This window comes from Rhinoraja longicauda, chromosome 8 (assembly GCF_053455715.1).
Source record: "Rhinoraja longicauda isolate Sanriku21f chromosome 8, sRhiLon1.1, whole genome shotgun sequence".
Lineage (NCBI taxonomy): Eukaryota > Metazoa > Chordata > Chondrichthyes > Rajiformes > Arhynchobatidae > Rhinoraja > Rhinoraja longicauda.
In genome coordinates this window covers 33865832-33884070 of record NC_135960.1, presented here as the reverse complement: position 1 = coordinate 33884070, position 18239 = coordinate 33865832, and the positions used below count along the sequence as shown (strand labels likewise).

At 39.4% G+C, this 18239-nt stretch overlaps 1 protein-coding gene across 2 annotated transcripts in view; it reads right to left on the bottom strand.

Moving 5' to 3' along the window:
- Positions 1-13243: 13243 nt before the first annotated feature.
- The window catches only part of itgb2 (integrin, beta 2), a 74830-nt gene continuing 69834 nt past the window's right edge, over positions 13244-18239 (bottom strand). For both annotated transcript variants that reach the window (XM_078403587.1, XM_078403586.1), the window contains exons 16-17: positions 18049-18147; positions 13244-17556 (exon numbers count right to left, since the gene is read on the bottom strand). In XM_078403587.1, the coding sequence (XP_078259713.1) occupies positions 18082-18147 (66 nt within the window). In that variant the 3' untranslated portion in view covers positions 13244-17556; positions 18049-18081. The remainder of the gene's footprint in view (positions 17557-18048; positions 18148-18239) is intronic.

Sequence of the window (18239 nt, the reverse complement as noted above, 5' to 3'; positions counted from 1 at the left end):
ATTAAACAATTTCTTTTCTTCGGTATTCACCGAGGAGAAGGATATTGAATTATATGAGGTAAGCGAAACAAGTAGAGTAGTGATGGAAATTATGAGGATTAAAGAAGAGGAGGTACAGACACTTTTGAAAAATATAAAAGTGGATAAGTCTCCAGGTCCTGATAGGATATTCCCTAGGACATTGAGGGAAGTTAGTGCAGAAATAGCAGGGGCTATGACGGAAATATTTCAAACGTCATTAGAAACGGGGATGGTGCCGGAAGATTGGCGCATTGCGCATGTTGTGCCTTTGTTTAAAAAAGGTTCTAAAAGTAAACCTAGCAATTATAGACCTATTAGTTTGACGTCTGTGGTGGGAAAATTAATGGAAAAGATACTTAGGGACAATATATATAATTATTTGGACAAACAAGGCCTGATTAGAAACAGTCAACATGGATTTGTGCCTGGAAGGTCATGTTTGACTAATCTTCTTGAATTTTTTGAAGAGGTTACCAGGGAAATTGATAAGGGCAAGGCTGTGGATGTTGTCTATATGGACTTCAGTAAGGCATTTGACAAGGTTCCACATGGAAGGTTGATTAAGAAGGTTAAATCGTTGGGTATTAATAGTGAGGTTGCAAGATGGATTCAACAATGGCTGAATGGGAGATACCAGAGGGTAATGGTTGACAATTGTATGTCAGGTTGGAGGCCAGTACCTAGTGGAGTGCCCCAGGGATCTGTGTTGGGTCCACTGTTGTTTGTCATTTACATTAATGATCTGGATGATGGTGTGGCAAATTGGATTAGTAAATATGCAGATGATACTAAGATAGGTGGTGTAGTTAGTAATGAAGTAGAGTTTCAAAGTCTACAGAGAGACTTGGGCCTTTTGGAAGGGTGGGCTGAAAGATGGCAGATGGAGTTTAATGCTGATAAGTGTGAGGTGCTGCATTTTGGTAGGACAAATCAAAATAGGACGTACAGGGTAAATGGTAGGGAATTGAGGAATGCAGTGGAACAGAGGGATCTGGGAATAACTGTGCATTGTTCCCTGAAGGTGGAATCTCATGTGGATAGGGTGGTGAAGAAGGCATTTGGTATGCTTGCCTTTATAAATCAGAGCATCGAGTATAGAAGTTGGGATGTGATGTTGAAATTGTACAGGGCATTGGTGAGGCCGAATCTGGAGTATGGTGTGCAGTTCTGGTCGCCAAATTATAGGAAAGATGTCGACAAAATGGAGAGGGTACAGAGGAGATTTACTAGAGTGTTGCCTGGGTTTCAGCACTTAAGCTACAGAGAGAGGTTGAACAGGTTGGGTCTTTATTCTTTGGAGCGTAGAAGGTTGAGGGGGGACTTGATAGAGGTTTTTAAAATTTTGAGAGGGACGGACAGAGTTGACGTGGGTAGGCTTTTCCCTTTGAGAGTGGGGAAGATTCCAACAAGGGGACATAGCTTCAGAATTGAGGGACAAAAGTTTAGGGGTAACATGAGGGGTAACTTCTTTACTCAGAGGGTGGTGGCTGTATGGAATGGGCTTCCGGTGGAAGTGGTGGAGGCTGGCTCGATTTTATTATTTAAGAGTAAATTGGATAGGTATATGGATAGGAGGGGATTAGAGGGTTATGGTCTGAGTGCAGGTAGATGAGACTAGGTCAGGGAGAGTGGTCGGCGTGGACTGGAAGGGCCGAACGGGCCTGTTTCCGTGCTGTAGTTGTTATATGGTTATATGGTTATACGGTTATTGCGAGGAGAAGGTGAGAGGGAAAAATAGATCAGCTGTGATCGAATGGAGAGTAGGCTCGATTGGTCAAATGGCCTTATTCTGCTCCTATGTCTTATGGACCTACAAACCCCCCTCACCTGTATCCACCCATCACTTGCCAGTCTTCGCCCTTCCCTGTCCCTCTTCGCCCCTTCCTCCCCTCCTGCAATCAGACTGAAGATGAGTCCAAACCGAAACCTTACCTATCCATGTTCTCCAGTTGCTACCTGATCCACTGAGTTATTCCAACATTTTGTGCCATTTTTTTGTAAACCAGCATGTGCAGTTTGCAAGTTAATGCTGGTCACATTTAACCAATGAGCATAGAATATTGGACATGCAAGAGAAGGTCAATTCATTCAAAACTCATCAAAACTAAGGCTATTTTGCCTTGGATCCACCCAAAGTGTAAATTGGAAAAAGGTTTATCCAGCCGAGGCATTATACCCATGAAGCATAACTTCCAATATTTTGGATGATGATTCCCTTTGTAATCAACATTCTATCGGCCACTTAATTTCTTTTAAAATATGTACATATTTTCAATAATCTATTTAAATGATCATCCACAGTATTAGACATTATTGTCCAACCAAATGGATAAATGTATAGTAAACTAAATTTTACAGCAAAACCTATTTGTTTATAATTAACAGACACAAAAATATAAGCATATGTTTTATTGCAGCTCCATGGGACTTTGCTGAGGCCACATTTGGAGTATTGCATGTAGTTCTGGTCACCCCCCTTACAGGTAAGATGTGGAGGCTTAGTAGCGGGGTCAGAGGAGGTTTATCAGAATGGTGCTTGGATTAGAGGGTTTCAGCTAAAGGGAGAAGTTGGATTGTTTTCTCTGGAATGTCAGTTTGAGGGGAGGCTTGATCGAAGTATATAAAATTGTGAGAGGCAAAGATACGTTAGACAGTCAATACTTTTTTTTCCCAGCGTGGAAATGTCCAACACTAAAGGGCATAGCTGCAAGGTGAGAGGGGGAAGGTTTAATGGAGATGTGCAGGGAAAGTATTTTTGCACAGAGAGTGGTGGGGCCTGGAATGTACTGTCAGGGATTGTGGTGGTGTCAGATATGGTAATGGCGTTTAAAAGGCTTTTGGATGGGGACATAGAAATGTGGGGAATAGAGGGAAATGGATCATGTACAGGCAGATGAGATGTTTAACTTGGCATCATGCTTGGCACAAACATTGTTTGGACAAAGGGCCCTTTCCTGTGGTGTACTATTCTATGTTCTTTAATAAACATTACTGTACATTATTCCTTCAGTGTTCTCATTATCTGCATTCCCCAATAATTAAGATTGTTTTTTTTTTAAATCACCTTGTGATGTCTTTCACAAAGGTCATTCTTGTTGAAATATGTGAACAAAATTTCAATGAAGTTTCTCTAATTTGTAAAAACTCTGCGAGTTAAATATGTGTTGTCTAGAATCTTGGCTGGTTTTAGACTTCACTATCCTTGGCCAAGGACTTGCTAAGTGTATCTCTTATGCAAGCCATAATAGTCTAAGATGGTAATTCATATCACCAATAACATCAAAAGATACAGTAAATTGTTTTTGGGGATCATGCTAGGGTATGCATAATATATTTAACAAAATATATTGTTGCTCAGATCTTTATGAATAATACACAGCTGAAAGAACAATAATCCTATTTTTGTCATTGTTGCAGATGAGTAAGAAAGGAACGAGGTAATTGTTGAAGGGGAAAGGAAGGACGAACTTGCAATTCTCCAGCATTGTTTGCATCTTCAGGTTATTTAAAGTGTTTTTGAAACAATGACATTTTTCTGAATTACAATTACGATCAAATGGACAAATGCATCAATTTTCTCAAAGAAACTGGGAAAAGCATCAATGAATTAATGGGAGTTGATTGAGGAGAAATGTCGCTTTAGACACGAGAAGAGATTCCACTCATCAAAGAATATTCTGAGATTTGTTTTCCCTTTTCAAACCAGTCCCTGGTATCAATGATGTCCAGTTTTGTGGGTTCAGATGAGACTGATGCCAATGTTGAACCCACAAATGAGGTAGGGATGTGGGAGCATTGGGAGGTAGTGCAATCCTTCTGCTGTTTATGCCGGGCTTCTCTGCACTGTCAATGAATGAAGTTGAGATTCTCAAAGTCATACAATCTCAAAGCCATCTCTGTTTTAAGTGGTGATGGATCAGATATTACCACAAGTAACTCATAAGGTAGTAGTGTTATGCTTTTGTAAGGAGGCCTTGTGAACATCCTTGAAACTTTTCCTCTGACACTTGGTTACCTTCTGCATGTTAGGGTCTGTTTCATGAATTAAGTGGCAGTTATGCGCTCGATCATTCCTTATCAAATCATTCACTAAAGCCTACAAAAAAATGAAGAGAACCTCAGTTTCCTATCTCATTAGAACGTTAGCACTCACCATTTCTACTTTGAAGTTTCTGTCTAAATTACCTGCTCAAATCCTAAAGCAAAACTTGAAATTAACCTCTGATCCAGAAATGAAAACTCTCCTGACAATGTGAAATATATTTATTGTATAGATGTAGATCCATGTCTGGTTTTACTGTTGCACATCCGGTCCATAATCCAGATCAGTTTTTCTACTGCATTATCCTAGTACCGGCGGAACAGAAAACACATTCTACCGGTGAATGATCCGGTGCCATCTCAGCAGCATTCGCATGGCTAAACGGAGGTCACAGATGGCATGTTATGGACCGATGGAGACCAGGCGTCGGCAGACCGCAAGCTGGTCTTTACACCAACAAAGGAGCCACTGGTGCCGATGGTGAAATCACCCATAAAATCTCCTATAAAGTCACCCGTGATGTCACCGGTGCAGTCTCCTGTGCAAAAGGCTGTTGCGAGACCCGTGCCGTTTGAACCACCACCTATGGTGCAGCCACCTACAACGGGTACAGTGGAGGGCCTGTATCGTACTCGTGCAGGACGGGTCTGTAAGCCCAATCCCAAGTACCAAGACTGTGGCTAAATACTTACCATGGACTCTGATTAATTACTGTCCTTACCATTCCCTTACATTTATCTTACTCAATTTGTATCCTCTGCTTAGCGTTTGTCGTAGTTGCTGTTTTCATCCCTTATATTAGGATATTGGTGAGCTGTAGTTTTTTGTATTGTAGTGGCTTTAAACAGTGCATTCAGAAAGTATTCAGACCCCTTCACTTTTCCACATTTTGCTACGTTACAGCCATTTAAAAATGGATTAAATTTATTTTTTATCTTTAATCTACACACAATACCCCATAATAAAAAAGCGAAAATAGGTGTTTAGAAATTTTTGCAGTAATTAAAAAGAAATAACTGAAATATCACATTGACATAAGTATTCAGACCCTTTACTCAGTACTTTGTTGAGGCATCTTTGGCAGCGATTACAGCCTCAAGTCTTCTTGGGTATGACGCTACAAGCTTGGCACACCTGTATTTGGGTAATTTCTCCCTTTGCAGATCCTCTCAAGCTCTGTCAGGTTGGATGGGGAGTGTCGATGCACAGCTATTTTCAGGTCCCTCCAGAGATGTTCGATCAGGTTCAGGTCCGGGCTCTGGCTGGGCCACTCAAGGACATTCGCAGACTTTTCACGAAGCCACTCCTGCGTTGTCTTGGCTGTGTGCTTAGGGTCGTTATCCAGCTGGAAGGTGAACCTCCGCCCCAGTCTGAGGTCCAGAACACTCTGGAGCAGGTTTTCATCAAGGATCTCTCTATACTTTGCTCCATTCATCTTTCCCTCGATCCTGACTAGTCTCCCAGTTCCTGCCACTGAAAAACATCTCCACAGCATGATGCTGCCACCACCATGCTTCACCGTAGGTATGGTATTGGCCAGGTGATGAGCGGTGCCGCTTGGCATTCAGGCCAAAGAGTTCAATCTTGGTTTCATCAGACCAGAGAATCTTGTTTTTCATGGTCTGAGAGTCCTTTAGGTGCCTTTTGGCAAACTTCAAGCAGGCTGTCATGTGTCTTTTACTGAGGAGTGGCTTCCGTCTGGCCACTCTACTATAAAGGCCTAATTGGTGGAGTGCTGCAGATATAGTTGTCCTTCTGGAAGGTTCTCCCATCTTCACAGAGGAACACTGGAGCTCTGTCAGAATGACCATCGGATTCTTGGTCACCTCCCTGACCAAGGCCCTTCTCCCCCATTGTTCAGTTTGGCCGGGCGGCCAGCTCTATGAAGAGTCCTGGTGGTTCCAAAGTTCTTCCATTTAAGAACGACAGAGGCCATTGTGCTCTTCAGGATCTGCAATGCAGCAGAAATTGTTTTATACCCTTCCCCAGATCTGTATCTCGACACAATCCTATATCGGAGGTCTGCAGACAATTCCTTTGTCTTCATGGCTTGGTTTTTGCTCTCACATGCATTGTCAACTGTGGGATCTTATATAGACAGGTGTATGCCTTTCCAAATCATGTCTAATCAATTTAATTTACCGCTGGTGGACTCCAACCAAGTTGTAGAAACATCTCAAGGATAATCAATGGAAACAGGATGAACATAAGCTCAATTTTGAGTGTCATAGCAAAGGGTCTGAATACTTATGTAAATGTGATATTTCAGTTATTTCTTTTTAATTACTTTGCAAAAATTTCTAAACACCCCTTTTCGCTTTTTTATTATGGGGTATTGTGTGAGGATTAATGATTTAAAAAAATGAATGTAATCAATTTTAAAATAAGGCTGTAACGTGGCAAAATGTGGAAAAAGTGAAGGGGTCTGAATACTTTCTGAATGCACTGTATGCTCTTATCTAATTTAGTTTGGGGGCTTATGCTTAAGAAGGAGGATGTAGATCCATGTCTAGTTTTACTGTTGTGCATCTGGTCCATAATCCAGATTGGGTTTTGTACTGCATTATCCTAGTACTGGCCTGCTAGTCACCAGACTATCATGGGAGTTGGGGGTAACAGTAGCCAGCATCTGTACTGCTAGTGATCTGCTAATAAAGAACTTATGTACAAAGACTTGAGTGACTCTGAATATATACTCCCAGACACATAGCTACATGTACCAATCAAAATATAGCAACAGAAAAGTATTTCTCTGTGTGGGTCATGCATTCTCTAACCAATTTTTGAAAAAAATCAATTTTGTTTTTCTCCTTGCTTCTGGTGAGGTAATTGAATTTGCAACACTACGCTGCAGCCCTAAAGATGAGAGTTGGCAATCACTGTTATCCCAGATGGCACAGCTGGCATTTCTAGCATGTTTTCTACCATGAACACCCAGGAGTCCTTGTCTCTTCAGCTCACTTTTCTCAAGGTACCGTGCAATAAGACATTAAAACTGTGAAATCTCCTTTACTGTCTGTACATGTGGATTGTTGGGTTATTTGACTCCATGCCAGTTCCACCAGAATAGAAGAAAAAGATTGATGAGAGACACAGTCAAGTTAATTGCTAATAACGTGATAGCCAACTTTTGTTCTTTAATTCAGATAAAGCAAAATGCTGCAGATCCAAGAAATCTAAAGTGAAAACTGCTGGAACTGCTTAACTCTTAAGCAGGATTTCTGAAGAAAGAGTAAAATGTTACAGAACTATTCCTTACATACCTTCTAGTCTCATAATACCCTACTAATGTATTCAGCCAGAACTAGCCAAAGCTGCATTCTCATTTCAGTGGTGCCCTGCAGGAAACAGTTGTCTTAAAGATTTTATGCTAGCACTGCAACAGGGTTACAATCGGACATCCGTTTTGAATAGTACTTCTGTAAATAGTAAATAGTGTAATAGCAAATAGTTTATCATGTAAATAGTACTCCTAATCAGACATTAATTCTTTAAACTCTCTTTTAGTTGTCTTACAATGCAGGTATTTCACAACATATGAAAGGATGTTGAAAATGTTTTGTTGAATGAATATTTTTAAATCAAGAAAGCTTTTCCCATCAGTTTCAATGTAAGAATGTTAGTTGCCTTCCTGAGCTCAGGAATTTCAGTAATGAAAACCTACATTAAAAAGTTATCAACAGAGGTATCTGCAATTCTAAAATATAATTTTTATTAATAATTAAGCCTTAAATTTAGATAATAAATACAATCATAATGTATACCTACAGGTGAAATTAAATGAAACATACAAGATCCTGAGGGATCTTGATAGGGTGGATTTGGAGAAGTTGTTTTCTCATTTCAAATAACCTAGACCAAGGGGTTACTGTGTCAAACAAGGATTTGCCCATTTAAGTAAGTTAGAACAAAATGAGGGTTTAACCATTTAAACAGATACAGGTGAAGAGTCCTTGGAACCCGTTGCTTCCACCAGCCTTTGAGGAAGATTTTTTTAGGCAAATTCTTCATATCCATGGGTATACCATGAATAGCTGGGAATGTGGAGTTTGCAATCAAATTAGCCATGATCTTATTGAATGGAAGAACCCAGGTTTAAATGGCCTATCCCTTTTAATGTTTTTGTTTGTAATTAAATGCTAATTGTGCCTTTTCATGTTGAGGTGGTGGCGGATGAGTTCAAGTATTCAGAGGGTGGAGGTAGTAAATCTGAGCTCGATTGAGTTTGGAAACGTTGATGGTGAGTGCTCTTCCTGTAGTGGATGAATACATTTTAGAGAAAGTGTGGATGAAAATCTAGGTTGCTCTCTTTTTTATCTGATGAAGCTCCTTAGAGCAGAACATAGAATTTTCTTTCATGTGGACATATCCAATGTTGCACTTTGTATTGGGATTATCATCTTTGAAGATGGCTCAATTTTCTGGATGTAGAAGAAGCTTTCACAAGCCTTTTTTTTTTAACTCATTACACACTGCAGATAGTAAGCTTTGAAACACCCTGATGCATGAATTTCAACAATGGGGTGATAATAAGGAGCATAAAATGCTACTTGGATGTTGCGAACTAAATCGCGACACCATTGGAAGAGTGGCATTCGAATATCCTTTTATATCCTTTGTATTCCCTTAGTGGTAGATTCACAGTTGCACTCAGCAAGAAGAGTAAAGCTTGGAGCAGTTTTCTCATACCTCATGTTGAATATATATTTGAGAGTATTCTCTTCCAAAAAAGTACTGTAGTCCTGCCTCATTCACTTGAAACATTTATTTGTGGAGTGCAGCCATTTTCTTGAGTTCAGCCATTTTAGGAAACTTTTCACCACCATAATGTCTGCACTTGCTACCTCCTCACCACCCCCCTAACCGCACACCCCTCCTCGTCCACAAAATGATGCTAATTTCAAGGAAAGAAACGGTAAGGCAAGTTTATTTATATAGCACATTTCAGCAACACGGCAATTCAAATTGCTTTGTATAAAACATTAAAGATCAATTAAAAGCAATTAAAAACAGTCATTAAAGAGAATAGAAAATAAAAACAAGCTGAAATAGAATAAGGCAGGTATAAATTACAAGAATAAAAGTTACAATGCAGTGTAAGAAATGAATAATTATTTGATTTAATAAAAGGCAGCGTTAAACAGAAAAGTCTTCAGCCTCGATTTAAAAGAACTGAGAGTTGCAGCGGACCTGCAGTTTTCTGGAAGTTTGTTCCATATATGTGGTGCATAAAAACTAAACGCTGTTTCTCCATGTTTAGTTCTGACTCTGGGGACAGAAAGCAGACCTGTCCTAGATGACCTGAGAGGTCTGGATGGTTCAAAATGTAGCAGAAGATCAGAAATGTATTTTGGCCCTATACCAGTCAGTGCTTTATAAACCAACAGTAGTATTTCTGACAGACTGGAAGCCAGTGTAAATACCTCAGAACTGGAGTGATGTGATCCACTTTCTTGGTCTTAGTGAGGACACGAGCAGCAGTGCTGGAGAAACTCAGCGGGTCAGGCAGCATCTCTAGAGGACATGGATAGATGATGTTTTGGGTCGGGACTCTTCTTTGGACTGATTGTAGTTGGTGGGAGAAACCTGGAAAAAATTGGAGATGGGACAAAGCCTGACAAGTAGTAATAGGTGGATACAGGTGAGGGGGGCTATGATTGGCAGATGCATGAACAATGAATGGCTAGAGATGAAAGGGGGACAAAAGTGTGTCAGATATGGAAAGGAGAGGAGTGAAATGTAAAGGTGAGGGGCAAAGAAATGGGGCGGGATAGTGAGAAAAATATCTGTGCACCAAGATGCCGGGGACCACAGAAAAGAGGAGAGTTACCTAAAATTGAAGAACTCAATGCTCATGCCATTGGGTTACCCAAGCGGAATACGAGGTTCTGTTCCTCCAGATTGCCTGTGGCATCACTCTGGCAATGGAAGAGGCCCAGGGCAGAAAGGTCAGTATGAGAAAGGGAAAAGGAGTTAGCAACAGGGTGATCCAGCAGGCCTTGGCAGATCGTGCGCACTGGTATGGCGAAACAGTCGCCTTGTCTACGCTTGGTTGCACAAATGTAAAGGAGACCACATTGGGAGTACCAAATGCAGCTCACAAGGTTAGAGAAGGCGCATATGAACCACTGTCTCAACAGGAAGGGCTGATGGGATCCCTGGATGGAGGTAAAGGCAGAGATAATAGACAATAGGTACAGGAGTCGGCCATTCGGCCCTTTGAGCCAGCACCACCATTCAAAGTGATCATGGCTGATCATTCTCAATCAGTACCCCGTTCCTGCCTTCTCCCCATACCCCTGATTCCGCTATCCTTAAGAGCTCTATCAAGCTCTCTCTTGAATACATTCAGAGAATTGGCCTCCACTGCCTTCTGAGGCAGAGAATTCCACAGATTTACAACTCTGTGACTGAAAAAGTTTTTCCTCATCTCCATTCTAAATAGCCTACCCCTTACTCTTAAACTGTGGCCCCTGGTTCTGGATTCCCCCAACATTGGGAACATGTTTCCTGCCTCTACCGTGTCCAACCCCTTAATAATCTTATATGTTTCGATAAGATCCCCTCTCATCCTTCTAAATTCCAGTGTATACAAGCCCAGCCGCTCAGGTCTTTCAACATAGGACAGCCCCATCATTCCGGGAACTAACCGAGTAAACCTACGCTGCATGCCCTCAATAGCAAGAATATCCTTCCTCAAATTTGGAGACCAAAACTGCACATAGTACTCCAGGTGCGGTCTCACTAGGGCCCTGTACAACTGCAGAAGGACCTCTTTGCTCCAATACTCAATTCCTGTTATGAAGGCCAACATTCCATTGGCTTTCTTCACTGCCTGCTGTACCTGCATGCTTCCTTTCAGTGACTGATGCACTCTTTGCTTTCTGTGTGCCAACCAATTTTCTATTCATATCAGTACCCTACCCCAAATACCATGTGCTCTAATTTTGCCCACTAATCTCCTATGTGGGACCTTGTCGAAAGCTTTCTGAAAGTCAAGGTACACCACATCCACCGGCTCTCCCCAGTCAATTTTCCTAGTTACATCCTCAAAAAATTGCAGAAGATTAGTCAAGCATGATTTCCCCTTCGTAAATCCATACTGACTCGGAACGATCCTGTTACTGCTATCCAAATGCTCCGCAATTTCGTCTTTTATAATTGACTCCAGCATCTTCCCCACCACTGATGTATTATTTCCCGTTTTCTCTATCCCTCCTTTCTTAAAAAGTGGGATAACATTAGCTACCTTCCAATCCACAGGAACTGATCCTGAATCTATAGAACATTGGAAAATGATCACCAATGCGTCCACAATTTCTAGAGCTACCTCCTTAAGTACCCTGGGATGCAGACCATCAGGCCCTGGGGATTTATCAGCAATCAGTCCCATCAGTCTACCCAACATCATTTCCTGCCTAATGTGAATTTCCTTCAGTTCCTCCGTCACTCTAGGATCTCTGGCCACTAGATACAGGGACAGGTATTACATTTTCTGCAGTCGCACAGGGAAGTACCTGGGGAAGGGGCAGTTTGGGTCGGAAGGATTGAGCAGGCCATGGAGTTGCAATGGGATTGGTCTCTATAGAAAGGGATAGGTATGGGATAAATAAAGCTTGGCAACTAATGGTCCAGGCACCAATGGAGGAGCAATTTGGAAAGTTATACCTTGTACATTGATGTCCAGGCTGGAGAAGATTAGAAATGGAACTGGCATGGCTGTGGAGAGGCTTGAAAACATTGATGAGAATGATAAAATTCACCCTTTGCTAAATTGAAGCCAATGTCAACATGCACAAGAATGACAAGTGCACATTAGGATACATGAAACCTATTATCACAAGTTAACAGAGAGGAGAACAAGTGAGGCCAGCTGGAAATGCATTGAAATAGTCAGTTCTAAAGATGAAGACCAGTATTACTAAAACAGATTACCTAGTCATTGCTATTTATAGGAACTTAGTGTAATCAAATTGATTGCTGTAGTTTCTACATTGCAATAGTCTGATAACTTCTAAAAGGGGACATTTTTGTCCATAAAGTTCAGGGAAATCCTAAAATGGTAAAGGGTGCAAAATAACTGTTATTTATTCATTTATTTGTGCACAGTTTGCACTATTTTGCCTGTCACATTCCACCAAAACAAGTGTAAATTTATTTCTGATATCATTTAATGTTGCGCATCAACAGTAAACATCAGATGTCCTGGAGGGTCAGAAATCTAATAAGTAATGTTTAAAGTATCCATGAGGTGGCAGCATCAGTCAGAGATACTCTTTCCAACAAACCACTTCAGTGTAGAACACAAAGTGCTGGAGTAATTCAGCAAGTCAGGCTGCATGCTGAAAACATGGATAGGTGACATTTCACGTTGAGACCCGTCTTCGGACAGTGACAGCTTCCACTACAATGCCACTTGCAAAATTGGATATAAATATTACAATTTATGTGTACCTCATTCGCCAAACCAAGCCTTGCAGACAGTTGAGGCCTTGTTTTCTATTATTTAAAGGCCTGATTATATATCATCACTGGTGAGGTATTCGTCTTCCTCCAGTTGGATTTGTGTATTTTTCCTGATGAACTCTTCCCCAATTCCTCCACCAATAGCTTTCAGTGTCCCTGATTCTGTCAACTACTTTTTTTATATTCTTAAAGACATTAAAGATAAAATAATCTCTTGGGATCATCCTTAATGTGATCTACCAGAGCTATCTCCTGTCCCCTTTTTGCCTTCCTGATCTCAATTTTTAGCTTTCTCCTCTGTTCCCAAAAGTCCTCTAGGGATACACTTGATCCCAGCTGCTTATACCTACCCCCTGGCTCCTTCTTACTCTTGAACAGATATACTTCATGTTGTTCTATTTTGTTACTTTATATTGAGAAAAATGATTGACATGCGAGTAGTGTTTTTCTTAATTGTGTTAAAAAAATCTAAAAAAATCTTATTTTACATTTAGCTTTAGTTTCATGAAGGCAAAATTATTTTTATCAACAATATGTAACAAGCATCACAAATACATCTAAATATTAATTCTACAGAGTAATTAGTCTTCTATGTTCTTTGCCCTCTTTAATGTACTTTTCTGGGTTTCCAACTTTCCTTCAGTACTCTATAGTTTGCCACACAAAGTTTCAATGTTACAGTTACCCACTGACATATTGAAGAGCTCTGTGAATAATATGTTAATTCCCACAAAAACTAGCAGTTGATCCAACTTTGCGAGTAGATGGGAGCACATCAAAGCAAATCACGACCATGTATGCATCGTAACCACAGTAACAACTTTTATTTATATATGAAAAAATTCGAGGACACTTCATGGGATTATTAACAAACAGCACAATTGCACTAAGCCACAAAATTAGATATTAGAACAGATGACCAAACGCTTGGACAAATTGTATGTATTAAGCAGTATATCAAAGGGGGAAGAGTTGAAAGATGGAACGGTTTTGGGAGAGAATTCCAAAGTTCCAAATGAAACTAAAGATAGCTGCATGTGGTAGATTAATTAAGTTCATAGATGTGCAAGAGCCAGGAAATTATAGCTTGTGGTGTTTAAGGGTTGGAAATTCCAAAAGATTACAGAGATAGATATGCTCTTCTGACATAAATCAAGCAGATTCATTGGCGCATTGAGGAAAAGTAAATGTGCAGAAATTCATCCAAGGTTGGTATTACTAAAGCAAAATATAGTAATGGCTAGGTATTCCATTCAACTTCCGGATTTTGTTTCCATTCACTTGAAACATTCCAAATTTCAGAAGTGAAATAAAATGCATAGCCAGCATCATATAACACTTTAACATAATTAATTGGGCATGAATTTTCAAGGTAGTGATTCTTAGTTACAGAGAAACCTCACAAAAATATAAATGTCTATTCATGGTGCTTTACGTTAATGAGAGAAATCATTCCCTTCTCAGTGTAATATACAGAGCAATTTCACTAATAAGAGTCTTACTTCTTAGGCAGTTCCTCGGGACCTGTCAGTCTGGTTTGTGGATTCTGGGATGACTGAAGAAATTATTTCACAGCACTACCAGAGTGAGCAGGTGGGCAATTTGTGATTGGTGTGCTACTTTGGCATTTACACAGGACTTTTGATGCTCCTGATGCACGAATTTGAGATTGTCAATACCATCCTGGAAATGTAGCATTCCACTCCTGGAGGCATGCAACACATTCTTGAATCTTTTTCATTATCCACTTGGTAATCTCTTTCTGTGACAGATCTTGGAATAACGTGCCGGTTTTCAGAAATCTGAAAGTGGCGAAGCAATCTATGTGACCTGTATATCGGAGTCAACTGAGTACAATTAGACATTCATTGCCAGGAATGTTGGCCTTGAAGGAAAAACCGAAGTTGGTTTGCTTATCTTCCAATACATTTGGTAGGTTTTGTGGAGACGGCCTTGGTTATATTTTTGAGGCACTGCAGTTATTGCAGGAGGCTGAGTTCCAAGCATCATTGATACATTCACTGAAATATGAGGTAATGGACATTGCACCCAATATCTGTAAGACAAATTTATTGGCTGCACAATACTGCCCTCCAGCAATAAAGGCTCATGATGAAACTTTGAAAAGTATGGACTACTTCCTATATCTCCGGAGACACCTCTTCACAAAGGAAAAGGCAGATATCAATAATGAAATTCACATATTAAAAATATTAAATGAATAGCTACAGTTAAACGTGTCCATTCGAAAATTTAGAAGAAAATAAAATTAACAAATCACTTCCATACATGATGAATCATTAAAAGCTGACCACCTTCAATAGTACATTAGGTTCTGCCTAAATGGGGGACTGAACTTTATTAAATATTGGCCGAGTCCAGACAAAGCAGGCAAAATTATGGACAATAATAGTTATTTTGATTAATTGCAATAATCACTGGGAACATTCATTTCTGGCAGGGAAACCATCTTAAACTACCTGAACCCATTTAACGTTTCTTTTTGAATATTTATGTCCTGCCATTACATCATGTCTGTGGTGTGCTTTATCTCAGTATTTTTTAATTTTCAATCTACATTTTTTTAGTGCACTGTGGTTCATTACTCCAAGGCCAACATTCCTGGGTTGTGCAATTGGTCTGGTTTGCAAAAAAAAGTGATTCTGGAGTCTAGTATTGGGTGGGGAAATGGCATACACCAAAATTAGACTGCAGGGTTCCCCAGGACTCTGGTGCTGCTGAAATGGAGGGCAGGGACCCTGGAAGTATCCATATGGAAGCCAGAATCCATGGACACACAGAGGTAGGTCAAACATTCCAACACACTGCTGCGAAGACGTGACATTTCAGTATCTGTAATATCACATTTCAGCTGGACACTTTACAATAAATAATACATAAAACAAATCACTTCAGTTCTTTGCTTAAAAACTAAAGCCCCTTGAAATATATCGAGGACAATTATGTTGTTGGTAATGTAAAAACAGAACAACGTACATTTATGTGGAACCTTCAAAGTTGAGGAACACACCAAGGTGTTGCATAGCATCATTAGGAGAACAAAAAGTGGAGGGATCGAGAGAGGACTTAAAGAAGGGGGGAGGGGAGGAAATTAGATTGCTGGCTGAAATTATGACCACCAAAAGAAAAAAAAAGTTAAGGAATGCACAAGAAGCTAGAATCAAGCAATCACGAATTCAGAGTGAGATGCGGATTAAGGATGCAGAAGGAGGAGGATAATCAAGAGCAACAAAAATTTTAAAGTGGTACTAGAACCTCAGCCGAGGTCAATCGATCAGAGTAACATTCTCCTGGATAGAATATGAGAAGCAGAGTTAGATGAGGTGAAATTTATAGAATGGAAGTACAGTAAAGTTGGCAAAAAAACAATTTGTGTCATTTGCGCTTGGAACAAAAGCGCCAATTTTATAAAGGTTGAAATGAACTCTAGGGTAATGAGGATATGTGATCAGATATCAGCTCTGTCTTGGTGTGGTTGAAATGAATAGGAGTGCAATGAGCAATTCAATAACATTGAAGGAGGTGAACAAATTAGTTAAGCTTCTCTCAATGACAGGGTTGATGGATTTGGTGAAAAAATGACGGAACTTGATCAGCTTAGCTTTGATGCTTTGTGTATCTTTCCAGCAGTATCACAGTAGGAAGTTAAGCAACTTATACATTAGTGAGAAGAACAGATCAAGCATGGTTGAGTTAATAGTATCTTAGATATTGTTGTGAATCAAGAAGGCACCTTCTCTGCAATGAACTCTGCTCAGCAGACATGAGAAAAGATGTGTACACACAAATATTACATTTCAGATATGCATGCTTCCATACAAAAATGCATACTCATTACGAGTAGGATAAGAGAAACTGAGCCAACATGACATAATTACAGCATGTATAAAATGCTGCATTTTCTATTTTTATGTCTAGCCTGCCAGGCAGGTCCCATAGCATTATCAAACACAACACATTACACAGACCAAGAAGCTTAATGTGCCGGCAAGTGCTGCTATGAAGCCATTAGCTCATCTTGTAACAGACATTCCCTTTGCTCAAAACATACGTTCCCCACCTTCTGTCTAACTGAAAACTAGCTTTTTTTGTCATTCCTAGTTCGAACAAAGGATTGCAGACCCTCTCCACAGGTGCCCTGAGTGTTTCCAGCATTTTCTCATTTTATTTCAGATTTTTAGCATTTGCTTTTTTTTTTTTAATCACATTTATTGGCAAGAGTAAACTGCTTTGTGCCTTACACAATTCTGCATACTTGCAATGACAAACTTGTTCAAGTTATAAGCCATGGTTAGTTGTGCCGCTTAAAATACTCACAACCTCACTTTATCCATTTGTATTTGTTAATTTTATATACAAAACCAAAAATTGCATTTGTTAATTTTATGTACAAAACCAAATATAAAATAAACCTTTTTTTTTAGATCTGAACATTTCTGCTTCTTTGGAACATTATTATTAATATTGGAAATAGTACTTTCAAAAATACAAAAACAAGTGCTTACATTACCAAATTAACATATTGAATGTCTTTAGCTGAAATCAACTATCACTTGCTTGAAACAAAGATCAGTTGCAACCTGTCTTCATTTTGTTGCCTTGTTTTCATAAATAATGTCTGAACAGGTTCAAGGAGAGCTGCTTGTTCACTCGCCTTGTAGGTATTCTGCTTAACATTAAAAATGTATATTCAATTACAAGAGTTGATATATATATATATAGCATTAGACAACTGATTTTTGTGATGTAAAAGTCTAAGTGTATGTCAACAGTGTAAATCAATTGATCAAAATTAATAACTTTTATGGTTTCATCAATTCAGATTGGCTGCTTGACTAATCATGAAGTAGACATTAAACAAAGTAGCAGGAAAATGACAAAAAGCTGTCACAAAATTTAAATTTGTGACACTGCACATGAAATTTGTAAAGCAGCATCTGAAGCACTTCAACCTATCTCCATCTTCAGTCTCCTTTGAAGTAATGTTTCACACGAATGTTGGCGACCTGTTGAAACAGTGGATTATTACCCTGGTAGAGATGGTACAACGTGCAGAGTTAATTTCTGGAAAAAGTAATCCAGTAGGAATTAAATTCTCCTGAACTAATCATTTTAAAATCCTCTTCCAAAAGGCATTGCCACATATTCTTACCCTACCTCATTCAGTTATTCTATTATTACACTTGGGCTTTTTTGCACCACTTCAGATGCCCCATTTAGTTATTTTGCATTTATAGTGATATTTATTGTTGTATCTATCATTAACATGTGTACCGTTTATACCATTTACACTTTACGAAATATAGCTTCATCCATTTTGTCAAATAGTTTAGTTACTGACTGAAAACAACAGCAATGCATCCGTATTTTCTTAACTTTTTCTCAGTAAAAATCTGTTCTAATAACGTATTAAAGGTGATTTTCATAATATAAAATTGCTGTAAAAACTCTTGGCTGTAAAGTTAATCCTTTTAAAATATCTATTTATGCAAACCTACCACTCAAAACTAATCATATCTCTATTGAAATCTTCAGTCATCATTGAAGTTGGGATTTACGGTAACAGTCGTGGCCTGTTTAAACAGTGGGTTATCACCCTGGTGGAAATAATTAAGAAAAAGAAAGCAGTTAATTTCTGGAAAAAAAATCAAGAAGGAATTGCAAAGAACCACAAAATACACTAAAGACA